The sequence below is a fragment of the Meleagris gallopavo genome, chromosome 21 (genome assembly GCF_905368555.1).
Source record: "Meleagris gallopavo chromosome 21, MGAL_WU_HG_1.1, whole genome shotgun sequence".
In the NCBI taxonomy this organism is placed as follows: Eukaryota; Metazoa; Chordata; class Aves; order Galliformes; family Phasianidae; genus Meleagris; species Meleagris gallopavo.
The window spans coordinates 7,940,600-7,967,013 of NC_139424.1; the positions used below are offsets into that span (position 1 = coordinate 7,940,600).

General features: G+C 42.8%; 1 protein-coding gene and 1 long non-coding RNA gene across 2 annotated transcripts; both read right to left on the reverse strand.

Annotated features, from left to right (window-relative positions):
* Positions 1–578: 578 nt before the first annotated feature.
* Positions 579–25,252, reverse strand: PPM1D (protein phosphatase, Mg2+/Mn2+ dependent 1D). Its single transcript, XM_085240533.1, has 6 exons — positions 21,552–25,252; positions 16,595–16,823; positions 14,214–14,338; positions 6,001–6,191; positions 5,501–5,743; positions 579–2,005 (listed from the first exon to the last, which is right to left on the reverse strand). The coding sequence occupies exons 1-6, from the start codon at positions 22,351–22,353 to the stop codon at positions 1,451–1,453; spliced, it is 2,145 nt and encodes a 714-aa protein (XP_085096659.1). The 5' UTR covers positions 22,354–25,252; the 3' UTR covers positions 579–1,450.
* Positions 6,359–14,207, reverse strand: LOC146543039 (uncharacterized). The gene is made up of 2 exons (XR_014887508.1): positions 10,962–14,207; positions 6,359–9,934 (listed from the first exon to the last, which is right to left on the reverse strand). It is a non-coding gene; the product is annotated as an uncharacterized LOC146543039 (long non-coding RNA).
* Positions 25,253–26,414: the final 1,162 nt, after the last annotated feature.

The following is a 26,414-nucleotide window of genomic DNA, read 5'->3' on the forward strand; positions in this document are numbered from 1 at the left end:
GCGCGGAGGGCTCTGAGGCGGCGCGAGCCCCGCATCCTCGGCCCTCAGGGCGACGCGATGAGCAGCAGCCTGGGGAGCGGCAGGCATCGTCTGACTGTCAGGGAGTAAATATTTATTCGGGCGTGAACCGCCACGCTGCTTAAAACTGTGTTGATAGCCATAGGTTGTGTCCCGTGTGAGGTCTTACAGGAGGCAATCCAGCAGAGCCCGCTACTTTTCCCCTTAGCATAGCATTCACTGTCCGGATGAAATGGAATTATAGATTTCCAGAGAGGATTTCTGTCACCATGGCAACACAGAGATAATTCCAGCCTGTGCCTTACTGTTCCAGCAATAATCAGATCCTAGGAATACCTGCAGCCCTCGGATCGAAGCATCGCTCCTTGTTTCCCCATTTACGAACACATCACTTGCAAAATGCCAGATCTGTGTCATTACAGAGCTATAAAAGAAGTCCTATGGAAGTTCGTTCCATACAGCAGCCGCCAGGAAGGAGGAAAGAGTGTTAATTGCAGTGAATGAGTATACTTAAGCTGGAAATTATAAAAGGCAAAAAAAAAAAAAAAAAAGACACTCAGTTTAGTTCTCACTTTTTATTTAGGTGAACATACATGTGGTCCACGTACTCAAATTGTCATAAAATAACTTAAGAACTTGTTGAAAGGTATAGCAGCACCATCGGTATTGGAACAGCAGAGAACTCAACCTCCGTAGGGCAGACACGAACGCCTGGGTAGAAATGCCACCACTGAGAGCAGGGATGGGGGAATGGCTTTATTGAACGACTGGGGAGTTGGAGTTTTAAAAACACGATTATTTTTTGCTAAATACTTTGACTATTAATGTTACAAAAATGCAACTAGATAAGATACTGCATAGTATTTTAATTAACAAATAAATGGACATCGAGCTGCCTAAAGCACAACTCAACATCTGTTTCCACATGTTTCTGAGTAGAGAAATCTAAAATTTAAAAACAAAATATAGACCTAGTGTATTCTAAAAGACACACTCCAGTGGGACATATAATACTATGAAAATACATATCTTCCATTCTGTTTAATAATTTACTTTAGTGAAAAAGTTGTGAAATTCCCATCACGAGAAGTGTATACAAATTCAAGACTTTAGTAAATTAACAAAAAAGACTTTATTCTTTTTTTTCAAACAAGGTTTAGCCCCGCTTTAACAATTATACAAGGAAGAAAAAAAAAAAAGAGACTACGTTAATATGAAGGAATACAAATTTACACACATTTTACAGTGACTTATACCCTACACATCTACAAAATTCACAGTTATAATACAAGCAAGTACGAGGCCGGGAGAAAGCTGTTGGATACCAAAAAGTTTCTACTTTAAAAAAAGATAAAACAGGAAGAGTTTCAAACTTCTGCACCAACTTTAAAATTCCCATCAGAATAAAACACTTCCCCTACACAAATGCCCTTCAGCAAACGCAGACTGCTTTCCTGGGTGGGTGGAAGAGTGAACTGCCGAGCTTCTTCTGGCCGCGCAGGCTGCGCCGCATGGCCAGCTTGTTTGAGTTCTTGCGCTGCGGCGTTGTGGATATGCCCTCTGCTTGGACACCCATGTTTCGGCTCAGGCCGCGCCTCGGCTTCTTCACAGCAGGGCCAGAATTGGATTCTTCTAATGTCCTTTTAAAGTTTGCTGTGGGTGTCCTCTCCGCATCCTGGGCTTTTGTTTGGCTGTTAGGAGACACCTTTAAGCCTTTTTGGTCCGTGCCTGAATTTGTAGAGTTGGATGGGGATAGACTGACTGACAAACCATTACTGTAGGATTCCTGTATCCTCAAAGCCAACGCTTTGCTGCACTTCTCGTCCTGTGGACCTGAATCCTTTAGGGCTGCTCCTGATGAAGGTAAATTGCTTTTGGCAATCTCGTTTGGCAGCTCGGCGTATTTTTCTGAGATCATGCTGCTATGCATGAGGGAGGGAACAGGCTCAGAAGCATTCAGTCGTGGCCACGGATCATCCTCTAAAAGCTGAGGGGAAAGAAAAATATACTTAGGCATAAATATAACATTACCTCCATTATCCTTTGAAGGTGAAAACAGTATGACAAACATTTCTAAACCTTATCAGAGACAGAGAAACTCTGCTCCAAAACAGGACAATCTTTTCTCCCCAGAGGGGCAGGGATGGAGAGATGGAAACAGATACAGACTGTGCATCTCAGCTTGGTACTTTGTGCACAATTTTATAAAAGCATTTACTTCCATTGTTCAGTTTGCGAATGTCTCAGTGGCAGACAATCTGCTCATTGAGAGAGCTGCTCAGACTTACTTGGTCTGTACATCTTTTTTGCTGCTATAAAGCAAGTTACATAAGGAATCAAAATGCATCTTCTGTTTGTTTAGGAAGCCACGGAGAAAGCAGAGCCTGCAATGTCTTGAGATTTCCATTAAAGGCATTTTCTAACATGGATATCTGATTTTCCTCATTCTGTGACAGGCACACTTACATTACTTCTGAAGATTTCATAGCTCATCAGACAGCCAAGCAAGCAGGGCAATGAGCAGAAGTCTCCTGACCTTTGTTATGGGTAGCATTTGCAGTTACTGCAGAACTTGGTTATGAGAAGGATGGACAAACTCTTCATATCCTGAGTGTGCTGATCGCATACAGAAGGTGGAGCATAAATTTATTGGACTGAGCTATTCTAAAAATAGAACTATTTGCTGTTTCTGATTCCTCACAGCTGAGTAGCATGCTTTATTGCCTAGCTGTATGCTGTATAACTTGAGAGGAAGCAACTCCATCACAGCGCATCTCTCCACCCTGCATGAAGCGCAGTTGTTCTGTACTTTGAAGAGAGGCTGTTTACACAATGTGCTGAGAACCAGGGACTTCCTAATCCTGCCTTCAGCCACTCATCCCTTCTGCAGCCTCTGATAAGTGTTTCTGCCTCAATCTCAGTTTTACTGAGATGAAAAACGGGGACGATGCTTACTTTCTCCGTTCACAGGGGGATTATGAAAATTAGTATTTACGCAGTGCCCTGAAGATATGAGTTATGACCTTATTAAAGATTTAATTGTGAAGAAATCCCTAGCTACTCAGTAAGTCCTTCAAAAGCAAATTTCAAGGCCATGGTACATACCATAAATGTAAGGCAGTTATTGCCATTTGCATTAAGAAATTCGTGTGCTGAAAACTCAAATGCACATGCAGATGAATCAGACCAAGTCAATACATTTCCTATCAAGAAGTCGTGCTTTTAAAGTCATGACAGAGGAACCTCAGCTCACCGTTGATAAGACATATGCAACTGCTCAGCTCTTTTGAAAAACATAATACAAGAGTTTAATAAAATTCACTCCAAAAGAGGAGTATCAGAATTGTTTCTAGCACCTAGATTTGGTTTTCCTCTCCCACTATTCCTCTGTTGCTGCTTATGCATAAATAAAGCCATTCAGGTAATGTTTTTACCATGTATAGTAACACAAGAAAGATGATGTGTATTGTTTGTTGTTCAGCTCACTTCCCGCAGAAGCCATAAGAAAGCTAAGACAACGTGACTGGAGAAGCTCTGGCAAGATTATTAAGCCTGCTCAACTTCCTTTCTGACATTGTGTCTCCAGCCAATATTTAGGTTTTATGTTTCCGATTGTGCAAGACACTTCACACTTCAGCTCTTATTGCCAAGATCTTTTGCTTGGGATGAATAACTGAGATTGAATAAGGCTCTGGTAAGACAGAGACTCCAAGAAGCCTGAGCCAACGACTGAGGTAACAAAATAGAAACCTTAAACCATCACCAATGTAATTTCTCAGCCTAAGTCAATCAAATTCTATCACTGGCCTCAGGAACAACTGAATTAATTTTTTATTAGTAATAGCTGCCAGAAGCATAGGCAATTAAGAAATACTTTTGTTTAATTGAGAAAACTTCAATTTACTCTCCCATCTATTTCCAAATTAATTGTTTTTGCAAGATAGCAACTGTGACAAATCCAAGCTATCCACGCTTCTAATCGTTCTCTGGAGAGAAGAGATAAAGATCCCTTTCATTGCTACTTCTTGTTTTTGCTGACCTGCCTGCTCTGGCCTATAACCACATCACAGTGACCTCCAGGAGCTGAGACTGATCTGCTAAACCATCTTTCATTTCTTTGCAGACATTTTGGAAAAATTCAACTCTTTTTTTCTTTTTAAGAATTCATTACCTAATTAGATCATGTATTTGCCTTTAGCTTTATGTATTAATGCATTTACATATTATTTTGCTAATTAATATTCTCAATTGCCATATTATTTGTGTCTTCTTTCCCTCTCCCCTTAACTTCCTTCTTCAGTTCAGGAACATTTAGAATTCAAAAAAAATTCACTATTTTAGGCTCTTTTCATGTGTTTTTCTATATTGAGTGGAAGAGAAAGAGAGAAGAAGGCTGAGCCTGCCATTTTACTAGCTGCTTGTCTCTGCCAAGGGAATGTTAAGGAATCCCTTTCTAATTTTTTGCTTTCTTTTCTACTTTGCCCCAAGGACCGTTATCCAAAGATACTGTAGAACTTCAAAGGACAGTTACTTAAATCAGGAGCAGCTGGTAATTACTGAAGCAAACATCCACTCATAACTATATTCTATTTCTTAGGGCAAAAAAGCTTCCAAGCAGATCTGCTTTATATTAAAGGGTAAAATTTCTAACCCGAACAAAGACTCTGTATTATGTCTTTTCCTCCAACAAAGGACATTAAACCAACTAGAGGAAGACCGTTTTCTTTTCAGACTGGGAGATCTTACTGTCCCTGCAACGTGCACTTGACTATATTAACCTGTGTGTTAACTTAAAAAACAACCCACACAACGAAGAATGCTTCCACAGCCAGCCTGCTAGGTTTGGTTGGGTTTTTTTGTTTGTTTGTTTTTTAAACTTCTGGCTCCTCTTTCAATAGAGAAGTTTTGATTTTGGCTGAGATCTCAGAAAGTCTGTCTTGACAAAATAGTGTATTTTAAGTTGCTTGAATATGCTTAAACTTTATATGCATAAAGTTACAGTAATTATACATTTCGAAGAGTAAACAGGATCAAAATTACTACTAAGTTATTTGGATTTTAAGGATCATAGAAACATTGCATCCTGAAATCCAACATTTCTGAGACTTTGTATTCTTTTGCATTCAGAACTCCGTTAAGAATGATTGTTACAAGCATGTGTGTTTCTGCAAAGTGTTATCCATTGAGTTATGAGAAGTACTGAGGATACGGCCAGGTAATTGCTGTCAATTTACTGTCTGACAACTGAAACGTTATTTAACCATAGGCACTGCCTAGTCCTCTGCAGTGCAAACAGTAACATCAAATGGTGTCAGACAAGTAGTTTCTAAGTGCTCCAGCTACACCACTGCCCCAACTCCTACATATGGCACTAAGCTGCTTAAAGAGAAGTTACTATTTGAAGACAAAAGGGAAGATTGATATATATTTACTGGGTTCCACTCTGGCACACAGAACATTTAAAAACATTGAAAAAAGTTACCTTGACAGGTGGGGTGCAGCAGTGGGAGGGCGTCATGACATTTGTATCAGGGCTGCTATAGCAGGGACTCTCTGCCAAGTTGAGATACAGTTCTTCTTCATTTTCCAAGTTGTTTTTGCTATCCTGCAGTGGTGAGATGCAGATCACGATGGCACTGGTGTTATCTGCACGAAGCATGCGCTGCCTCCACCGGCCCAGTGCTCTGTTCACCAGCATTTTGGCACAGGACTGGCGGTGCTCACCCTTTATGTTCAGAGACAGAGAAAGCAATCAGATCCACTTTGTAAATTGAAAACAAAGTTCACATGAATTGTATATTTCAGTACATGCAAGCACGCTATCAGCCATGTTACCACCACCTATAAGTTGTGGCAAAACTACTGAAATATGTCTCTACAGCACTGCCATTGCTGGGTACTTTTCATGCATGTCAGATTAAGCAATTTTTACAAGGAAAACAGTATTAAATTTCCACAGTGACTGATGCCCACTGCCCTCACCATGAAGTACTTTTTCTCCTCGTGATCCTGGCACATGGAGATAGCATCTTGAGGTGGGATCATGTTCCACAGTCCGTCACTGCCAAGGATAATGTACTTGTGCTTCTGGGGATCGATGGTGTGCACACTAGTGTCAGGTTCAGGAGACACAACAAATTCACCAGTGTAGAAGTCGTAGCTCCACAGATCACCTAGCAAAGAAAACGTGTTTCTGAATTGCTATATTGCATACAATATGATTCTTATTTTCATGGGACCATTTCTGGTAATTAACAACTACCACCAGTCTCATGCCACCAATAGTAACGCAATGTAATTTGCTTACTTATATTTTAAGGTCTTTGTTGAACTGTTGCAAAAAAAAAAAAAAAAAAAAAAAAAAAAGCCTTTCCGGTTACAGGTACAGCTTAAACACTGGTCAAAATCTTTGCTGTCTCTACAATTACAGCTCCATTTCTAAAATTAGGTTGAGGAAGACTGTTCTTCCCTCCCTTCCCAACATCCACACAGCATTAGACTTTAACCTGCATCATGATGATGTGCTGCTCTGCACACCCTATAAAGACATGCTTTGAAAATAAAAAAAAAAAATCCAAAACCTTTCAGTCAGGATGTGGAACTGCTCTCCTTCCTCCCTGTCCTTTCAACCCGAGACCCCCCCCCCAGCCATTCAACCAATGCAGAAGCACACACATCTCTTGCTGTGTGTGTATTTGTCCATGCAGGTGCCATGGAGAAGGAACAAAGATGACAAAGATGGAGACTGAAGCCTTTTGCTCATATACCTTTTTTCCCCATTTCTCCTCTTGCACAGCATCACTTTCAAAGCCACGCAGAACTCAGTGCCTTTCCAGCTGAACAACACGTGCCAAATTTTGGAGTTGGAAGGAAGCCACAGGAACAGAAGTAAAGCCTGGGTTCCAGCAGGAAAGCAGAAAATGAGAGCTAAAGCCTCTCCCTTGGAAGGCCTCATGCAGTGAACCTTTCTATTTTTAAATCTTTCTTGCTGTGTGAATGAGCTCGGGGTCACCCCAGCGGAGAATGTGGCCTGAACTGAATCCCAGTCACTTCAGTCAGGTTTGAATCAAAACGACCTCCTGGATTCTGCTTCCTCCACATCACTCCAATTAACAACCACTCCAACAGAACAACAAAATAAACTCAAACTGAACACGCAATCTAATTTATCAGGTATAATGAAAATCAGGGAAGGTTTTCTTATGCTGGGCCTGTAAATCAGGAATGGCATTGCACTAACATTTCCTCCTCCTTTCCACAAAACTAATGCTGCATTCTGGATTCTACCTTATCTGTTTTTTGTCAACATACTAAATAGCACCAAAAAAATCTCCAGAAATGGCTCGTAAGTAACTTCCTTTAGTGATAACCAACAAAGGAATAACAATATCTGTAAGTACTGGCAGAACATACAGCTACAGAAGTAGAAATGAGTAGAAAAGATGTCAGAGCTGAGAAGCTTAAGAACTCCCATAAGATTGTTAGTTTTTTTCCTTTGATTTTTGACTTACTACAGCAAACGTTTGTAGCTGACTTCTGCAACCATCACCATCCTTTTAAAGACAAGAAATAAGCTTTTGTCTTCCTCCTTCCTTCCATTAGCTTTGCCTTAAGCTAAGAACCAGCTCAAAAGACTCTTCCAGAATCAGAAGAAATAGTTCAACTCACGCCACTTCACCACAGTGAGTGTGGATGGTCCAACCTCATTAAAGCACCAATTCACCTCCACTGCAGCAAACACATGCTTCTAATAAATGCTAATTAACAGCCAACTCTGTTTATACATATAGAGAGGTGCACTCTCCTCCACAGAGTCCAACGAAGCCAGCCAGCTGGCAACAAGATCAAAATAAACACTGTAACAGAAGAACTGAGCTCCAGCACAACAGTTATTGTACATTAATCACACAAAAAAAGTCCTGATACACTGACAGCTCTTCAGGTTGTGCCTGTCATCAACATAGCAGATAAAATAAACAAGAGCTTGGAATCTTATCGTGCCAGATCACGGAAATAGTGGCGGCAACTTCCAACAAGCTTAATATTTTTATGCTTTTATTTGCTGGGTTGTTCATGTTTGTTTAGAAAAATCCACAAAAGCTTTTAGCTGAATCATTTTTTTGATTAGAAATACTTTGCTCTAAGATAAAAATAACCCAACACGATTTAATTTTGGTTCATCCACATACATGTCATCACGGCCATCTGTTGCTCTTCCTGAGTTACAATCCAGTGACTCAGAGCCTTCCTCCAAAAGACAGAGCGCTCTGCAGGTGACAGCCTGGAACGTCACATCGGTTACAATGGGCTGTGACAACAAGGAACTGCTGGAGTGCACAGAGGGTGAAGACACATGAGGAACCCAGAGCTGTACCTCCAGGAGATTTACTTTCAATGGTACTCAGCACTTATCAGGGCCTAAAATATCCAGGAAATAACAGAGGAACTGAACTACAGAAGTCGTATCACCACAGATGAATCAAACAGGCAAATGATCCTTGGCAGAAGAGTACTGCATAGAGTACTTCACAAAGAATATTTCTTGCAGGTCCTTCAGCTCCAAACCACCAAAGGCCAAGGCACGTTACCAGGGCAAGGCCTCTTTAATTACTGCTTTTAAAACAGGGCAGGGCACCACAGACTAAGCTGATGCTTTTTAAAGCTGCTGCATACATCGAATTCTTATGTCAGCTGTCTATCTTCCTCCAGCCAGCTGGAGGACACAGCATCCGCAGCGGCTGAGGGATCTATGGCAAACCCAGGAGGAAGCCACTTGACACAGGGCCTTCTCTGTTACAATTCTGGAAGGAAATAAGGGAGAAGAAAGTAAACCAGAAAGCAGAACAAACCAGGCATTGCAAAAATGTTATAAAGTCTTTAATTCTGTCCCAAAGCAAGCAGACAGACAAGTGACCCCTGAGCAGACTGGAAAGCCAAGACAGCAGGATGACGTGATATGCCAAAGGCTACTATTATGGAACTGGAATCCCAGGTTCTCAGGCTTCACTTTGAGCTGTACTATTTTCATTCTGAATTAAAAACCAAACATCTATAAAACTCAACCTTCTTGAAAAAACTTCTATCCAGGAACATTTCTTTTGGGGTGCTGTTTGCCTATTCCTTTTCCAAACAAACAGGAATTAATATAGCTTCTTCTACACTTTCCAAGAAAATCATACCTTTTTCTTGGTCATGTCTAGAACCAGATCAACACACAGATCTGCACAAAAGTTACGTGGCACCTAACAGATGAAAAATACATACTTGAAATCACATAATAAAGGAGCAAGAAACACACAACCAGGTATAGAAACACAAAAATGCATAGCCTACCTTATCTGCTTACTATTACCCTCTAAAATAGTGAGTAAAACTAATTGCAACTCAGACAGTGCCAGAAAAGTTACTGATTACAAACAAAAACACCCATCACATAAGTAGACTAGATTGGATCCAGAGCCACCTTATAGCATCAGTTCATCCAAAAGTCATAAATCAAGCCCTTCATTTGTGTTTCTGGAGCACATTGTTTTGAATACCAAATACCTTTTGGTTTTATTAGAGGAAAGGAAAGTTACTTTTACAAGTCCCAGTGAGAGAGGAAAACCCAGTTTGATTAATCCCAGACCTTTTTAAATCACAACTCATCTGAAAGGTCTGTTAGTTACAGAGAAGACTTACAGAACTTCCTTTCTCCGCTCTGTGAGGTATTGCTGCTGGGGAGCAAGGCAAACCTCAGCGAGGATATAACAGCAACCACTTAAGATCATTCAGACCAAGTTGGGGTGGAAAACGTTCGCACCAGAACTGACGGCAGCCCGGCCCTACAGCCACAAGAGGGCGTCATCCCAGCAGCGTAAAGACAACGCAGCGCGATGTCCCACTCCTAAACCCAGCGGTGATCTCGAAGTTCAGCCTGAAGAGCAGGGACAAAACTGAGGGTAGCAGCGAGCCAAAAATTTTCCCTGAAGTGCTCAGGGTTTTAAAGCTTTCACCGTTCCCTTTAGGAGCAAGAATTTTACCTTCAACACTATGTAAAGAAGGAAAGCACAGACAAGAGGATGTCATTTCAACAGCAAACAAAACATTTACATCTAAAACAAACGGTGATTTAAGAACTGCACAAGACAGCCGCACCAAGGGTGCTCATCTCTGCTCACACGTCAGCAAAAGCACAGCAAGAGAGGAGGAAGGTATTTGTGCCAGAGCACACTGATTAAGTGTCAGAGAAAAGCCTACAAGAATTAGGATGCAAAAGCAGAAATGAAGAGCTGAAATGACACACAGGAAGCTACTCATTATTTCTTGAATTAAATCCTTCAAATGAACACTAAAATGGAATTGCAGTCTCTAAATGACATTCAACCCTAGACAGCATTTGCTCAGTTGAAGACAAGGAGTAAAACAGAAGAACACAGTGACCAAACCTGGATAAAGTTCCACCTGTAAGGAGAAACAATCATCATAGTTTTTCTACTCTGTCAAAGAAAAGAGAGCTAAAGAGGCACACAGAGCTCCAGTCAGCAAAAAGCAGGAAAAAAGCCCTGAACTTGCTCCTTTAAGCTAAGCAGATCCACATGTGCCTTCACATTATGTGCGTAACTAACACAAGTCTGCACAGTTAAATGCATTCTCTGCATTCTGTACAGGCATAGATGCACAGTTTGTCTCAAGGGTGGAGAAAACTGTACAAGCTGAAGTTAGACATCTCCAGAACAGGAGTAGAAACCCATATGTGTGACACACATGGATATAAAGCAGTATCAGTAAAACTGTGCAGTGTTTAAATATCACTTACCAGCTTATGCAAATACCATCAACCAACTATGCCTGTTCTACCTGGCAGCAGATTTTGAATGTTTGTATGCACACACATTTAAGTGCACACCAAGAATTAAAGCTTCACACAAGAATGAAAGCAGATCATTTGAGGTCAGCCATACCCTTCTTCACAGTGCACATGTTCGGAGAGCTTTACAACAGCAATTCTGCAGCCAGTCGAGTGCTCTGGAAAACAGCTTCCATGTCATTGTCAAAGCCAGCACTCTCACAGCAGCCATACACTGAGAGTTCACTGTTCTGGTACACAGCTCCTTCTAGAGGTCAGCAGAACATTTGTGTTAATACAAAAAAGTCTACTCTGTATTTTGGAGGCACTCTACCAAAAACAATCAGAAGGGGGTGGGTCTGTCATCTATATAAAAACTAAGGAAAATGCTTCAATTTACACTGTAAGACACTGAGAACTCAGACTATAGTGTTGTTGTTGGTTTTCTGTTTTTTTTTTTGTTTTTTTGTTTTTTGTTTTTTTTTTTAAATACCTTCCCTACTTTGTATACCATCTTTCAAAGCACTACAGATGCTAGGCTAGATTTTACTCCAAAACTCACTCCCAAAGATCAAAATTCTTCATTCCATTTTTAACACAATGGGTTCTAGACGTGAGAACAAAAGTTCAGTGCTTATCCTGTATTTTGTACCAGAAACTGAAGGGCTAAGTTTATGTATTTAGATAGCTAGCATAGCTGAAACACTACAAGGCTATATACACACAGTTATTTTCTCTCTCTCAATGCTTTCCCCCAAGACACACATTTGTAAGCACGCTCACTGGAGTCTAAAATACCCTCCTGGATGCCATATGGAAAAAATCCAACTTGCAAATCTGTGGCAGAGAGACAGTAATGCATGATGCAATGACACACACTCTTCAAAACACACAAGCAAGTTACACAATGGCTTCCTGTTCCTGATTATTTACGTTGTACAGCACCTAGCAATTTGCACACTCATACCCCTGCATTACACAAGGGGGTTTGAGTAAAGTGAGTTACCACACATCTGTTATAGGAACAGCACATGAAGTGGACAGTTTCTATGAAGTTATGGATGCCAAAAAACTTACACAAAAGATTATGCCCTAAGGAAAAGGTTTTGCCTCCCTCTTACAAACAGCTATGTTTTATATTTCCTTAAAAAAAAAAAAAAAAAAAAAAAAAACAGATAACCTGCCACTTTAAAGATAATAAATACACAGCTCTGTTTGCCTTGTAGGTGCAGGGCAGCAACTAGGGTATCGTGCTGTCCAGCTAAAAATTTCTGTCCACATAATAAGCCCCAGACCTTTGCAACATGGGGTTTCTATTGAGAACAACAAGCAAATTTGGAATTAACAAAAGGAATCTCTGTGCTAGATCGTGAGGGGATGGACCGGAGTGTTCGTGACCAGTATGGCAGCACTGCCAGTTACTACTCCACTTGGAGAAGCTCCAGCATAGCAGAGCTGTGCCAATCAGGGTAGCAACCTGGGAACCAGCCAAGAGGTCGAGCAGGCCTCCAATAGCTTGAATGCAAATGGTTTCAGTTGTGGTAGGTCTTTTGTAAGCAGTGGAAGGGGCATGTTGGCCTCAGAAAGAAGTTAAATCCTGTTTCCAAACTGTGAGCGTCTGTGCACCATCTGGGTCCTGCAGAGCAAAGCAGCTGCGTTCTTTTTTGCAGGAGGTTTGTCACACCTCCTCGGAAGGGAATGCAAAGAGGCTTTTGGAGGCTCCCAGAGCAGGGAAATACCAAAATATTGTCACATTGTAAACCTGTTTCTCCTACACGATTTGCGGAGGGCACTGTCCTTTTTAAGTGTTCTAATCCTCTAACTTTTGACACCAAGTATTGTTACAAAGTGTTCTCATTCCTCAGACCTAAAACTCCCCAGTAATCCCCCTCATCCACATAACTGGAAAGAACGCAGGAGGGGGCTAACAGATGCATCATTCCTTGAATTCCCATCTGCATGCAGAACCCAGCCAAATCCTTTTGTTCAACTTGCCGAGAGGAACTGGATCAAAAGTCATTGAGGTTTTTGTACACAACAAATTCAGAAGTGTAGAAATGAAAAATAATTGAAATTAAACTATACCCACTTTTTGTAACCTACAACAAACACAGACACTTTGCAGAAAAGAGGTAAAGAATGTGATATTACTTGGTAGATGACTAGCAAAGATTTCCATCCATCAACTCCAAAGGACTTAATATCTTAGGTAGATTTTATTAATCATAAGATAAGCAGCTACCTTGTCTAGAATGATACACAGTGAGATTTGAAAGATAAAGAGAGGGAAAAAAAAAGAATTTTTTATGAAAAAGATCAGCATTCAATCACCTGTGGCCTCTATAGCTAGATCTTTTACAAGGTAAGACCACTGCACAATTATTCTTGACATTAGACAAATCCATGCAAAACACACAACTGCCTCTGAAATAAGACACAGTAAGGTTATGCAGTTATCACAAGATGACCATGGTCCCAGGAACAGACTGTCCCTGTGACACACCGCCAGCTGATCTAGGAACACTGACAGCACTATCACGTAACCTCCACATTTGCCAAGAAATTAAGTCATAGAACAGTTTTCACAGGTGAAAAAAATGATACTATATTTCCGTAGAATCTAGCCTATACTGAATCAATCTGGATAGAGATTTCTTCACTAAGGGAGGAAGGAAAGCAAACAGCAGAAGACTGGAATTTGGCAGTAAAATTTCAGGAAAACAACTGGCTAGAAAATAGTAACACACATGGGCAAGAGATTGCCAAAGATCAAGTTATTAAGTACTTTCCAGAAAGCATTCATAACAAGCTTGCTAGACACTGTTGTATTTATTTTCATCCCTATTAGAGTGTTCCTCAGAAGTTTCCCATTACCAACACTATTGCAAAGACAAGTTATAGATAAAGCACACAGGCTGACTTCTACCCTTTTCTTAATCTACATCATCTTGAAAGATTTACAAAGAGACACAAGAACAAAGCGCCTTCGTTGCTATGCAGCAAAACAATCTCATCACCACCTAGCCAAAAATTACTGTCTCACTGTCTCAATAAGACTGACTGTGCTGTACATCTTGGAGGCACTCACCACATTCTCATTAAGTACAATCTTTATCAGAACTGAGGTGGAAGTCCTGCATGTTGTACAACCAGTCCTCCACTCACCAACGCCACCTCCTACAGCTCCACTTGAAAAGTTACATTTGCACTGTATTAAAAATACTCCTAAGGCTCATAATTTTAGAAAGCCTTAAAATCATGGCAAGTGACCGAATCCCTCTAAACTAAATGTTCTGGCAGAGCAGGGTGTAATTCAGCTCCGGTGGGTTGCGTGCTGATGTCTCATTCCCACGCAGGGGGCACTTACCCAGAGCTCTGGCCACGGCCAGGAAGGGAATCTGGTCGATGACGGTGCTGCGGCGCACAGGGCCGTTGTGAGTCAGGCGAGGTCTCTTCCAGACAACACGATTCACACCAGACTTGTTGATGACACTAAAAACCATCAGAAAGGAGCAGGGGTTATAAAAAGGAATTGGAAATGAAAGCTTGTTTCAATGACATAAGAATAATTAAATATGCAAATACGGAGTCAGTAATGACAGCATCTTCAGTGAGGTGCACAGCACAGTGAAGTACTTCAAAACACCTGGTATCACTTGCATAGAGCCTCATTCCACATTAAGATAAATGGAAAAGCAGGAGATGAAGGGCAGAAGTAAAGAAAAAGCAAGAGAACGAAGACTTGGAGGAAATTATGGCTGGCTGCAACAGCCAGATGTAAGAGCATCTTTTTAATCTATCAGCGAAAAAGCAAAAGACAAATTGCTTTCCTTAGATGAGAACCATCAACATCAACTCGGGTGAAAATATCATGTAGTTCCTCCTTTAGTTTTCTCCATCTGCCAAAGTCTGGCAGTAAAGAGCAGCACAGTACAGTTGGGAAGAGGAAAATAATAAGAGCAGTCTTCTGGAGGAATTTCCTTACTGGTGCACCAACATGAGGGAGAAATAAAAAGAGGAATTGTTCATAGTTGCTATCTGCTGGAAGCACAACACGGGAAGAAACAACTCTGTCTTTAAGCATTAACACCTGCTCCATAGCACCAAGCAATGGTTTTAGCTCTCAGAAATGGCATTAAAAGGGTCAAAAGAGAAGCTACTATGTAAGCGAACCCACTATTATGGAGCAGGAAGAAACAGGGAAGAAAGAAGGGAGAGCATGAGGTACCAAGCAAGGTAATGAAACAACAAACGACCAAAGCTCAGTCGAATTAAAAAGTAGATGCTTAAAAGTTAACTTTTATCCAAGGAACAGCCATTGGTAATTAGAAACTGAGGCACTCTGGAACAGCCTCAAGATTCCTCATACTGAAGCTATTCAAGACGCACTTCCTGAGACTTCAAAGGTCGTAACAACAAAGGCATGTTTAGCTCCATCCTTCTGCATGAAAGCATGTTTAGCTCCATCCTTCTGCATGAAAGCATCACAGCCTAAAATTCATCTCATCCATTTGTACAACTAATAGTTACACAATGTTATCTTCACTCTTTATCTGGAAGATTTCAGCCTGTATTCCAGGACTGTTACTTAGAAAATACCATTTTTAATAAACAATTCAATCACGCCCTCACATTAACTTATCCCAATTTTCTCTAAGAAAAGACAAGACATTAATAAGCAAGCGACAGTTCCACCACACTCCCACCATTTGCCTCACAAGAACCCGCACTGGTTTTACCAGCCAGCCCAGAGGAACAAAGAAAAAAAAAAACAAAAAACAAAAAACAGAAGCAGCAGGAGCAGAAAAAGTTGCTAAAAAAGTTTAACTGCTCCTGCTGATACAAAGTCTCAGGGAACGCTTCTTCAAAACTTGTTTCAAACATTGAGATGAACAACCTGTAAACCCACACATCTATGAACTCCAACTTCACAAAGCTGCAAGCTGCCCTTTCTGAGAAGCTCCCACCCCAAATACAGATATCTGATCAGCTTCCACCTGCTAGCAATACAGATAGATGAAGGTTAACGAGCTGACAGGGTTCTTGTGTGAATGATGTCAACAGGAAAACCTTCAGTGCTCTCTCTCTCTGAACTGCTAAGAGAAGGAAACTCTGCCCATCCATCTGGTGCAGTACTGTGGAATGAAAGAACAGCGAGCTCCTGTGAAGCTATGCCAAATCCGAGCCCTGAGGTTTGTCTCAAAACATTAGTGCCATCTGACAAGGCTGCCTGCTTTCCTCCCAATTTACAGGGAACATTCATCAACCACAACTCAGATATTCTAACATCTGCCAGCTCCTGACAGTGAAGAAAGTACTAATATTGAGATACAAGTTAAAAAGTGGCATTTTAACATTTTAAGCATGCATTTAAATGCAACAAAACCAGTACCTTGTTTCAATTTTATATCTTTTATTTTCCTTTAACAGAAACTTTGAAGAGCCTACTCAACAGCTGCCAGTATCACCTCAGGAACAATGAAGAATGCATGAAGAAAGACATTTCAGTGTCTTTTCCATTAAAACTGCTCTATTCCACTATTTGACAAACACATACGCCACAGCAGAGATCATTATCTACAAAAAAAGGCATTGCATAGACAGCGAAGGAATACAAGCAGGCCACGAGACTCACCAACTGGCCTGCTGCCCCCTAAACTAAACAAGCCTAAGGCTAGCTGAAACAGAAAAGCATCATTAGCACCCAGAGAAACTGAAAACTGAAGGGAGAAGCACAGAGGTGGTTACCTGCCCCCAAGGCCTTCAATCCTCTCCCTTTCTTTGGGAAGCTCAGGCTTGTGGTCCTGCGTCACCTCCACAGCTCTCACAAAGTCATCTTTGGGGTCATCCTGGACTCCCAGCACCACCCCGGAGTCGCCCACGTGAGCGACAAACATCTTGGAGCCTCGGATGATGACCACGCTGGCGGTGGTTCCCGACGTGCTCGGGAGACCGGTCATGGTCTTTGGCCACTCTGCTGCAGGGAGGAAAAAAAGAGAACAGAAAGACCTCTGTTTTTAATTCTGTGGAACCAAAGTTGTTTTCAAGATCAAGGGTGCGTCAGAGAGGTTTGCATGTTGCTACACCAGGGCGTGTGTAACTGTGGCATGGTCGCAAGCAAAGCAGCACATACAGGGCCCCTCACATCTCTACCATCACTGCCACAACCACAGCTCACGTGGAAACAAAGCCAAGAGAAGGCATTGAGATAGGACTCCAACAACTGTCTCCTCAGGTTTAATTCTCCAAGCGTCACCAGAGGAACAAGAACGTGTGGGAGGAAGTGTTACTCGAATGCTGAGCAGATCAATCAAGCTTGACACACATTAAGTGGTCTGTTGTTCACTTCCCTGTCTGAAGAGGCAAGAACTCCCAAATTGAGTCACTCTGCCTGGACACCTGGCTGGCAATCAAACCATTCAGACCTTCCCGGTTCCCTCAGAACACATTGTTTTACTTTGATATGCCAAACAACTTCTAAGCTGAGTAATATCTCAACCGTTTCATTCATGTTTCCTTTTGGAGGACTGAATAATGCAGACTAAGTGTGTTATCGTAACCCAGCATCGGATTTTTGCAGAGAAGATACTCATCGAATTCAGGATAGTAGAAGACCTGTGTATGGTTAGGGGAAGCTGCTTCCTCCTCAAATGATTTGCCCTCAAAACACACCTTAATTTCTTGTTATACTATTCTCCCAACTCACATCCAGTTTCTCTTTTCTTCCCTTGTCTATTTCAGTTTACATTTCCAAGTTGTTCTTCCAAAACATCACAAAATGATTGGGATGTCCCAACTAAGAACAATTAGGCGCACCAGTCCTCCCTGCTCCCATACCCGCAGATAACAGCTGCCCTCACCCACCAGCAGCACCCTGCACTCCTTCCTCACTGCACCCACTCAGCCTTAAGATAAAGAACAGCCTTAAGATAAAGAACTTGTCACGTTTTATCTTCTGCCCTTCACAACCCATGCTTACCGTACAACACCAAAATTCCACTGTGACACACTGCTTGCAGGAAATATCCTAGCCACGCAGCCAAAGCCCCGAGTTATCTTTTCCTCATCTTTTAGTGCCGCAGCACCACACAAGAAAAAAAGGAATGAGGCCTTCCTCCAAAGCTGCAAGCATGCAGAGCAGAAGAACAGGGACTCACTGAGCCCCAGTGCCACCCAATGTGCTCAGATGCCTGGGGCAAGACAACACAAGTGTGGGGAAGCACAAGTACAGCACAGCCACTCTGAGGGCAAATGCAGCATCTCCTCCAGTGAGCAGCCAGGAGATCCAGCATCATTCCAATCTTTGAGCCCTAGCGAAGGTTTCTAGCTTTGCGCTGTAAATACTGAACTACACTTTCTCCTTAAAAGCAACGTTATTTTGAGAACATAAACAGTCAGCTCAGTGAAGCACCCTGTCTGGCAATTTTAACAGTGGCTATTAAATGTAACACACTCTAAATGGAAAGCAAATAAGGGAGGAAGCCAAATGGGAATGAGGGCTTCAACAACTGGCTGAACAGAAAACAAGCTGCAACTAATGAGTTTCTGTCAGTGTAACAACCCCTCAATAGCAATAAAATATATTAGAGAATCACGCTGGTCTTTATGGGAAATGAGGAGCACAGAAGTGAAAGCACCCACTTAGGAGAAAAAGATTGAAACAGCAGCCCCCGATTTGGGGCTTCAACAGAAGCAGAAATTACATCTGCCAGTCATCAAGGCAATTGCAGTTTACATCTCACCTTTGGTTAGAAATGAGCATGACACAGCACAGCATATTCCTTTCTTTAGGGACTGTCTCATCAGAAATTAACACAAGTATCAAAACTCCTGATTTTTCTCCCAAGCTCAGGTGAAGCCACTTGCCCAGCTCATTCTCCACAGGTCCAGGATTCTGTTTCTATCAGTCCTATAAACTAAACAATTTGTAATACTACACCAGATTATCAAATTAAAAGAAACTCTGAAATTACATCTGAGCCCTCAAAACAAAATTCACATTTCAACATTACACATGAAGCACGTGTGGATTTCACATCACTCCTACACGTTCAGTAAGGGAAGAATCTGTCTGGGCAGCACACTGGGATAAACAAGTTAGAAGTTTATTTGCAGGGCCCACACCCCCAGTTCGGTATTCACTGTCACATTAAGCTATGTCCTAGGAATGCTGCTGTGTCTCAGCATGGGACAATTCCACTACAGCTGGGGGCCTTGGATCTGAAAAAAACATTTATGAGACAGCACGCTGCACGAACAGAGCCAGGCGATGCGGGTGCACAAAGTATTAAGACACTTTCAAGAGACAAATCCAAGCATTGCACAGAACTGTAAACTGCAATTGCTTCTTGCTTTCTGCACCTTCTCCTGCTAGAGGGGTTGAAGCACAGGGCATAAAGTTATCGTAAAACAACCCACAGTCAACAGCTGCCACACCAAAACAAGGCTCCTGCACCTGGAAAGCACATCTCCAACAGAACAAAGCACGTGGCTGTGGTGGAAGCAGTGAGTTCGCCTCCAGCGGGCGGCTGATAACCTAAAGCACATTGGCTGCTCCCAGACAGGGCTCTGGAAGTTCTGTCTCTGCATATTTTTGACAAAATAAGAGATTAATGTTTATTCAGTATATCACAGATTGCTAGAGAATGGATTTCATTTTTGTTTTGCTGTTTTTAAATACATTAAATCAAACTGCAATATTTCATTTCAGACCAGGTTGATGCCAAAAGCCTTATCAAACTTTCAACAAGCAAATGCTACAGGAACTTCTAATTCAGCTCTAGAGGATGAAGTTTTTACATCATCCTGAAAGCCTGCACTGCCTCAGGTAGCAGAGCTCCCTTTCAGATAGGAATGCACACAAACTCTTAAGCCTGCACAAGAAACAACTCTGAAGTGATGACTTTGCAGTAAAAATTTAAAACACAATTCTATTTATTGCAGAAAAAAATAAACTGTTCAACTTCTATTTTCAAATTAAATTTAAAGGAAGAGTTATAAGCACAGTTTATAACTAGTAGTGCTAAAAAAAGCTTTTAAAAGTATCAAGATAAGTGTATTTAAAAGCAAGCTTTTTGCATTGTTTGTTTACATAGCTATAAGTGTCAAGATCTGGGACCTGCTGAGCGCACTTCATGCAGAAAGCTTCCCTACTGCTCCCATCTGTGGAAACGGCTTCAAATCATAACTCTTACCTTGGAAGCTCTTTAACATTCAGAGAATTAGGAATGTCATTAATACAATTAACCCCACTAATCATCTGTAGTGACCAAAGGGTATTTTCCTGTTTCAGTTTTTCTTGTATACTCATCATCAGCACATTAACACTTGCTGCTCATCACAGATGGCCACAGGACGACTCGCTGCTCCCAAGGGCAGCTGAGCACAGACGGTTCCTCCAGTGCCATCAGCTGGAAGCTTTGGGCTCCATCCTGCACCCAGCCCACCCTTTGCACCAAGATTCCAAAGCACAGCATGACAAGTGATGGACTACCTGTGCACATCCTCATCCTTTTCTCCCATTAAACTCTACACATGCAGAAGACATCAGTGTCTTCAAACACGCAATGGAAGTGTTTACTATATAATCTACCTAAAACCGACACCATATACTCATAACCAGAACTCTGTTGTTTCTGACAACAATTTAAATTGGTTCCACAACCGAAGCACTGTTACCAAACACTAAGTACTAAAATAGTATTTCCTGCATTCTCTCATTTCACTCCACCCCTCCCTATTCTGCAGTTACACCTTGTTACGGTGACAAAGAATAGCCCAGGGACACTACAGGCAGAGAACTGAACCCCTCCTTGCTGTCCACACTGCTGTGCTGCGTGCCACCCTCACCACCCCCAGCACAAGGCTGCAGGCAGTGCCACTGCCACAACTCACACCTCGGACCAGCACCAGCATGCCCCAATCTTGGCACTCCCATCCCATATCCGACACTTGCGCAACTTTTCTGCTCAGCTATTCAAGAAATACGAAAAAGAAAATCAAACTTATGACAGCACAGCTGTCCCCTGGCCCAACTGACTTCCTCGAAGCTCCACTGAGCTATAAATGCAATTCCCTTCTGCTTGCTCCCCTGACCCGCCGTCAGCACAGCACCTATGGCTCTGATCTGATTTCGTGCTCCCCTCCTGCCTGCCCCTATACGCTCACTATTTACATAGTATCTTTTCCTGGGGCTTCCAAATACATAGAAACACACATTATACCGTATATGCATTTATTTATAAACAAACTTGTCGAGCCACATATAGAGACGCATACATAAAACCAAGCCTACTTTGAGCCGTAACTCACCTTACAAAAGAAGGGAACCCCGCTGGGAGCTCAGCCCAGCCGCGGTGCCCAACACCGCCCGGACCGCCGCCCCGCCGCTCCCAACCCGCAGCGCTGAGCGGCCGGTAGTCGGTGCGCAGCCGGGCAGCGCTCCGCCGGGACAGCTCGGGAGAAGCCTGCGCGCCGGCCCGCTAAAATAACTTTTCCCTTCGCGACGGTCTCGACGAGCAGAACGTAAAGGGGTTACACGCGACTCCCTGCGGCCGCGGGACGGAAATCCCCCAATAAACGCGACCGGGAAACCCGGCGTGCGATTCCTTCAAAACAAACCGCGGCTCCGCGATCCTTCGGCCCCGCGCTGGGAGCGCCGGGCTCAGCGGGGAGCGCTGGAAGGCGCCGCCGGACGGGAACTTACGCAGCTTTTTCCACATGGCGCGGTGGCAGGCGATGAAGCCCTTGCGCAGGGCCGCGCACACGGCGGCCGGCTCGGCGGAACCGAAGCCCTTCTGCTTCTTGATAAAGCCCCACAGGTTCTCCCGGGCGAACTGGGCCGCCTCCCGCCCGCCGTGCCCGTCGCACACGGCGAAGAAGGCCACGGAGCGCCGCGGGCGCCGTCCGGAGCCGCAGCCGGGGCCGGGCGGCGGCGCTCCCTCCTCCGCCGCCCGCGGGCCGCCCGCCCTCCGCCGAACGCCGTCTCCGGGCGCCGCTCCGCCTTTGTGCGCGGGGCCCCACTCGGCCGCGGCCGGCGGCTCGGGCTCCACCACGATCTGGGTCACGTCCTCCATGTATTTCCTGCCGCCCTGGTCGGAGTACACGCTCACTCCCAGCGAGTACGGCCCCTCCATGGGGCGGGAGGCTCCGCGCGGCGCTGCCCGCCGCTCCCCGCCCGCGATGGCCGCCGCCCTGCCGCCGCCGCGCACTATTGTCGCTGGTGGCGGCGCCGCTCGGGCATGGCCGCGGCCGCGCAGCGCTGCCCGACAATCCCCGTCGGAGCCGCGGGAGAGCCGCGCTCCGCGCCGCAGCGCCCCCTGCCGCGCCCCCGCCCGCCGGAAGGGGCGGCAGCGAGCGGCAACGCCTCCAGAGCGTCCCCTGGTGGCGCTCGGTGGGAGCGCGACCCCGGCCCCGAGCGCCGCCGGCCGCCGCTCCCTGCCTTCAGCGCCCCGCCGGACGGCGCCGACCTTCGCGGAGCGTGAGGCTGTAATCGGTGCTTCCTGCATACGGGAGGGTCTGTGCGCATCGTGTTCGTAGCTGAAATTCTAGATATTGTTTCCCACTATGAGCTTCAAGCAGCCGAAATGATCACTAAAATTATTTTCTCAAAAATATTCCCGCTCTTTGAAACGGTGACAGTTTGGCCTGAGTGCTCAAATGCTTTGGATTTCCTTCCATTAACCACATCAAAGTCAGAGTACTTAGAAACAGGAAATATATCAAGAAAGCTTTGCATTTCTAGAGCTCCTAGGGATTTGAAAACCCGTTACAAATGAATTAATCCCCAGTAATCCAATGAGATAACTATCCCTCCCTGATTCTACAGGTCTTTATACCATCAGATCAATCACCAGATCAACAGCCAAATATAGAACTGAGAAATCCTGCTTTAAAAGAAAACAAACCTCTCCTTTAAGCTTCATAACATGGTGTTTTAAATAGGTGCACTTGCTGTTAAATTTGTGTTATAGCTCTGTTTAATCACAGGGACAACTGAAGTCTCAGCATTACTTCTGAGTAAATGCAATCTTCCTATTTCGTAATTAAATAAATGGAGCCTCTCCAAGAACTGCAGTTCAATATAGGTAATAATTTTCTAACCAATCTAGAGCAGAAAACCATAGGTCCCTCCAAAACAGTTTGACTCCTCCCCCTGTAGTTCATGTAACCGCATTCTAGATAGCATGTTATTTGCGAAGACAAGGAAATGAAGGGGGGAAAAGTGCAGTTATGACAGCAGACTCCTGGTCAAACACCACGTACCAATCATACCTTCCTTCATAGACCTAATCAAATTCCAGTACATTAGCTTTTTTTTGATGCAACAACATTCCTAAAATCAGCACTGGAAAACAATGGCACTGCTGTTTTCCAGGGCACACAACCAGCTGGTCCTCCAGCAACTGGAAACTTGGTGGTTCTTTGTTATTCCTCAGTGAAGCCCTTTAGCTCACAAGAGAGATTGAACTAAGCCAGATATGTGCAGAAAGAGGAACATGCATCCAAAAGTTGAGGTTTCATGGAAGAAAAACTGAAAACAATGAAATAAATTCATTTCAGTGTCTGTACAAAGATTATTACTGCTTTGTCTGGTTCAGCTAATTTAAGTCAGTTCTCATAATTAAAATGACAACTTCTTGTTTGAATGCCAAATTGTTAGCTTTTAACTGTATTTTAAAAAATCTCAAATGGACTTAAGCTAAACAGATTAGAAAATGACCCCATCTTTAGCCAAAAGCTGTGACAATGTTAAAATAGATTAAGCAGCTCCAGGTTTAACACAATGAATCTTTTAGGTTTGCTGATATCAGGAGTAAAGTGACACTGCTTCCATGGAATACTTTCTGGCGTTCACTAAGACACCACATGCTCTGTCAGACACAACCACCAGTGATCTCATGGAGTATCCTTGAGGATCACCCATCCACACGCTCAAAGACTTCAAAATAGAAAGGAGGAAACAAAGGGGAACAAGACAGACAGGATCACATGCCTGGATCTGAAGTACTGAAGAGAAGAGAGGCACAGAGGCAGAAAAACCAGAAAAGCATTTTACACCAACACACTGCATTGCTCTTCACACAGCACTGCCTGTGAAATCAGTTTATGGGTCTACACTCAGCAAAGTGTGCAAACAAGCCTACCTTCTCAGTAGGAGTGGCAGGGAAGAAGGCGCAACAAGTACTAACAGTTTTCCATAGCAGTTTGCCTTTCCCTCAGCTACATCAGACAATAAAGATGAATCAACATGCGTATGCTCAAATTCATCGTAATTCCACAGCACAAGCCAGCACTGGATGGCCAGCATCCTGTCCTCTCCTTCCTAGCAGCATGCTTTAAAGTTGCACAGCTATATTTTATAAAAGCCATGACTAATTTCATCTGACATGAAAAATACAAAATTACTAATACTCAGATGTTTTAGCTCATAACCACAAAGCAGCAGAGATCAGCACTATCCATCCGACCGCAGCTAATGCAAGCTCATAAAGTCTCCTTCCTTTGTAAAGCACCTAAGCTAACTTTGGTGACCAACCATCATGTCTTAGTGCTCACAGATACATCATCATCTCTCCTTCTTCCTACCCCTAATTAAGCTCCAACAAACCATACTGATTGAATCAAAACCCACGTGAAAAGCATTTGTCATCTCAGCAGCAACCTCAGATGAAGCACGACAAAGGTAAAAAGAAAACCAAACTGAGCAGTTCCCATATTTGAAAAGTTTTTGTCCATGAAGGAGTGGAGGATCTGACCACGCAAGGACTTAAGCTCTGAAGCTGATGGATTACAACCTCTTCTTCATTGTCACTGATGTACGACCTTAGAGACATTGCTTTAACATTTCATCTGAAACGTGACTAATTAACTGGTATAGATGCAGAATCCAAAACCAAAAAAGTATTTATCTGGGTTGCAGTAAACATCAAAGGAAAAATAAACCAGCAGTAAAAAAAGATCTGACAAGTTCATGTGAATGCTCTGCATTTAGCTCTTGTTTTAGAGTAACAGTCTGTTATGTCGGCTCCTCTACAGTTCAATGATTTCCTGTTAGGAATTTAAAATTAGAAGCCTCCAACAACTTCCCCATAAAATATTTTCAAGGTTCCTTTAATATCCACATCAAGGAGATGTAGAAGGTTCATATGTTATCCATGTCAGTTCACTTCCTTCCCACTTCAAAATAGGCACATTGCAGGAAAAGTCACCAGGTTTTTTTTGTTCTTAGAACTTCCCCCACTCCCCCCCACTAAGTACATCCAGCTACAACAATTAAGAAAATAAAGCTGTTCACTTGTGCAGCCTCGCATTTAAGCTGTAACAAAATCAGTCTAAACCAAAAAGCCTAGGCTATGGTACCTGATTCCTTAAATCTTGTAAAAAAACTAAGTCCTCCATCAGTTTTTGAATTTTCAACTGCATCTATGCTGAACTTCATCTACATAAACACAGCAATTCAATAAACAAATTTCTGCCCTGTGACATGACCTTACCTTTAATGAAAGCAGGCAAACATGGCAGCGTAGGAAACAGATCTGATCCTCTTTATTCATGATTTATAGAATCATAGTCCCGCAAAACAGAGATGGTACTTGGTACTTCTCATCTACACATCTCCAACTTTAAATCACTGGTTATTCTTTTGACTCTGAAATTAAGTGGTAATTGCAGTAGTAATAGTATTACAGCACACCTACAAAATGATTTGAGAGCATCTGCAAAGAGACATTCCACCTCAGTTCCTTACTGGGTCAATGAAAGTATTTGCAAATATTTACCACCTTCCTAGTAAAAATGAGCATTTATGCATAAGCACCAAAAAAGCTCCTTATACCAATGCTTTCTAACAAATTCCAGATGAGGAGGAATTAGGTGAAACTACAGTTAACTTAGACTGACCTAAGAACAAAAAGCAGTAGCAAAAAATGCAATTTTGCTGCTCTAATAAACATAAAGGTCCCAATTTGGCTGAAATAACAATATACACCATATATTTTTTCCACTCTTAATAAAAATGAGAGACAGAGACAATGCTGCTGCCTTTTGCAGGCTGAATGACTTAAAGTCATTAAATCATGGTTTCAGGTACCAGTTTGGAAGTGTCCATGTGAACTACCAGCTCTAGTAAAGCAAACTTCAGTAATACACTGTTATACAGATAAGCAGCTTGGTACCTGTTGTTTCGTTTTTTTCTTAAAGGAGACTTGAAGTCTTGTTTTTGTAACACAGTACAGCATAACTCATCAAGCTGTACTGTGTTCTGCTAAAATTATGGAGCCATCTTTTTTCTGCAGATGTAAAATCTCTTTTGTATGAACTTCTTCCACAGAAGAAATTTTGATAATCAAGAGGTTGTTTGATCTCCAGGGCCAATTTTTATAATAGAAGACTATTAAATTTTCTTTATATGTTTACCCATCACACAGCCTTGTCTGCATCCCCAACCTCTACGATGACACACAGATGTACAGAGCCACTGCGCTCCATACGCTTTACATGCGAGTCCTTCAGACACACAGATGCATCTTCAAAAGCTGAGATTACACAAGGCAGATTCACTGAATGC

Excerpts from the sequence above, each read along its gene's own strand:
- PPM1D (XM_085240533.1), bottom strand. The coding sequence starts at position 22,353 with ATGCAGGAAGCACCGATTACAGCCTCACGCTCCGCGAAGGTCGGCGCC. Across the intron at positions 6,192-14,213 it reads GGCCGTGGCCAGAGCTCTGG|GTGATCTGTGGAGCTACGAC; the intron begins GTAAGTGCCCCC and ends TTTCTTTGCTAG. Across the intron at positions 2,006-5,500 it reads GCTGCACCCCACCTGTCAAG|CTTTTAGAGGATGATCCGTG; the intron begins GTAACTTTTTTC and ends CTTTCCCCTCAG.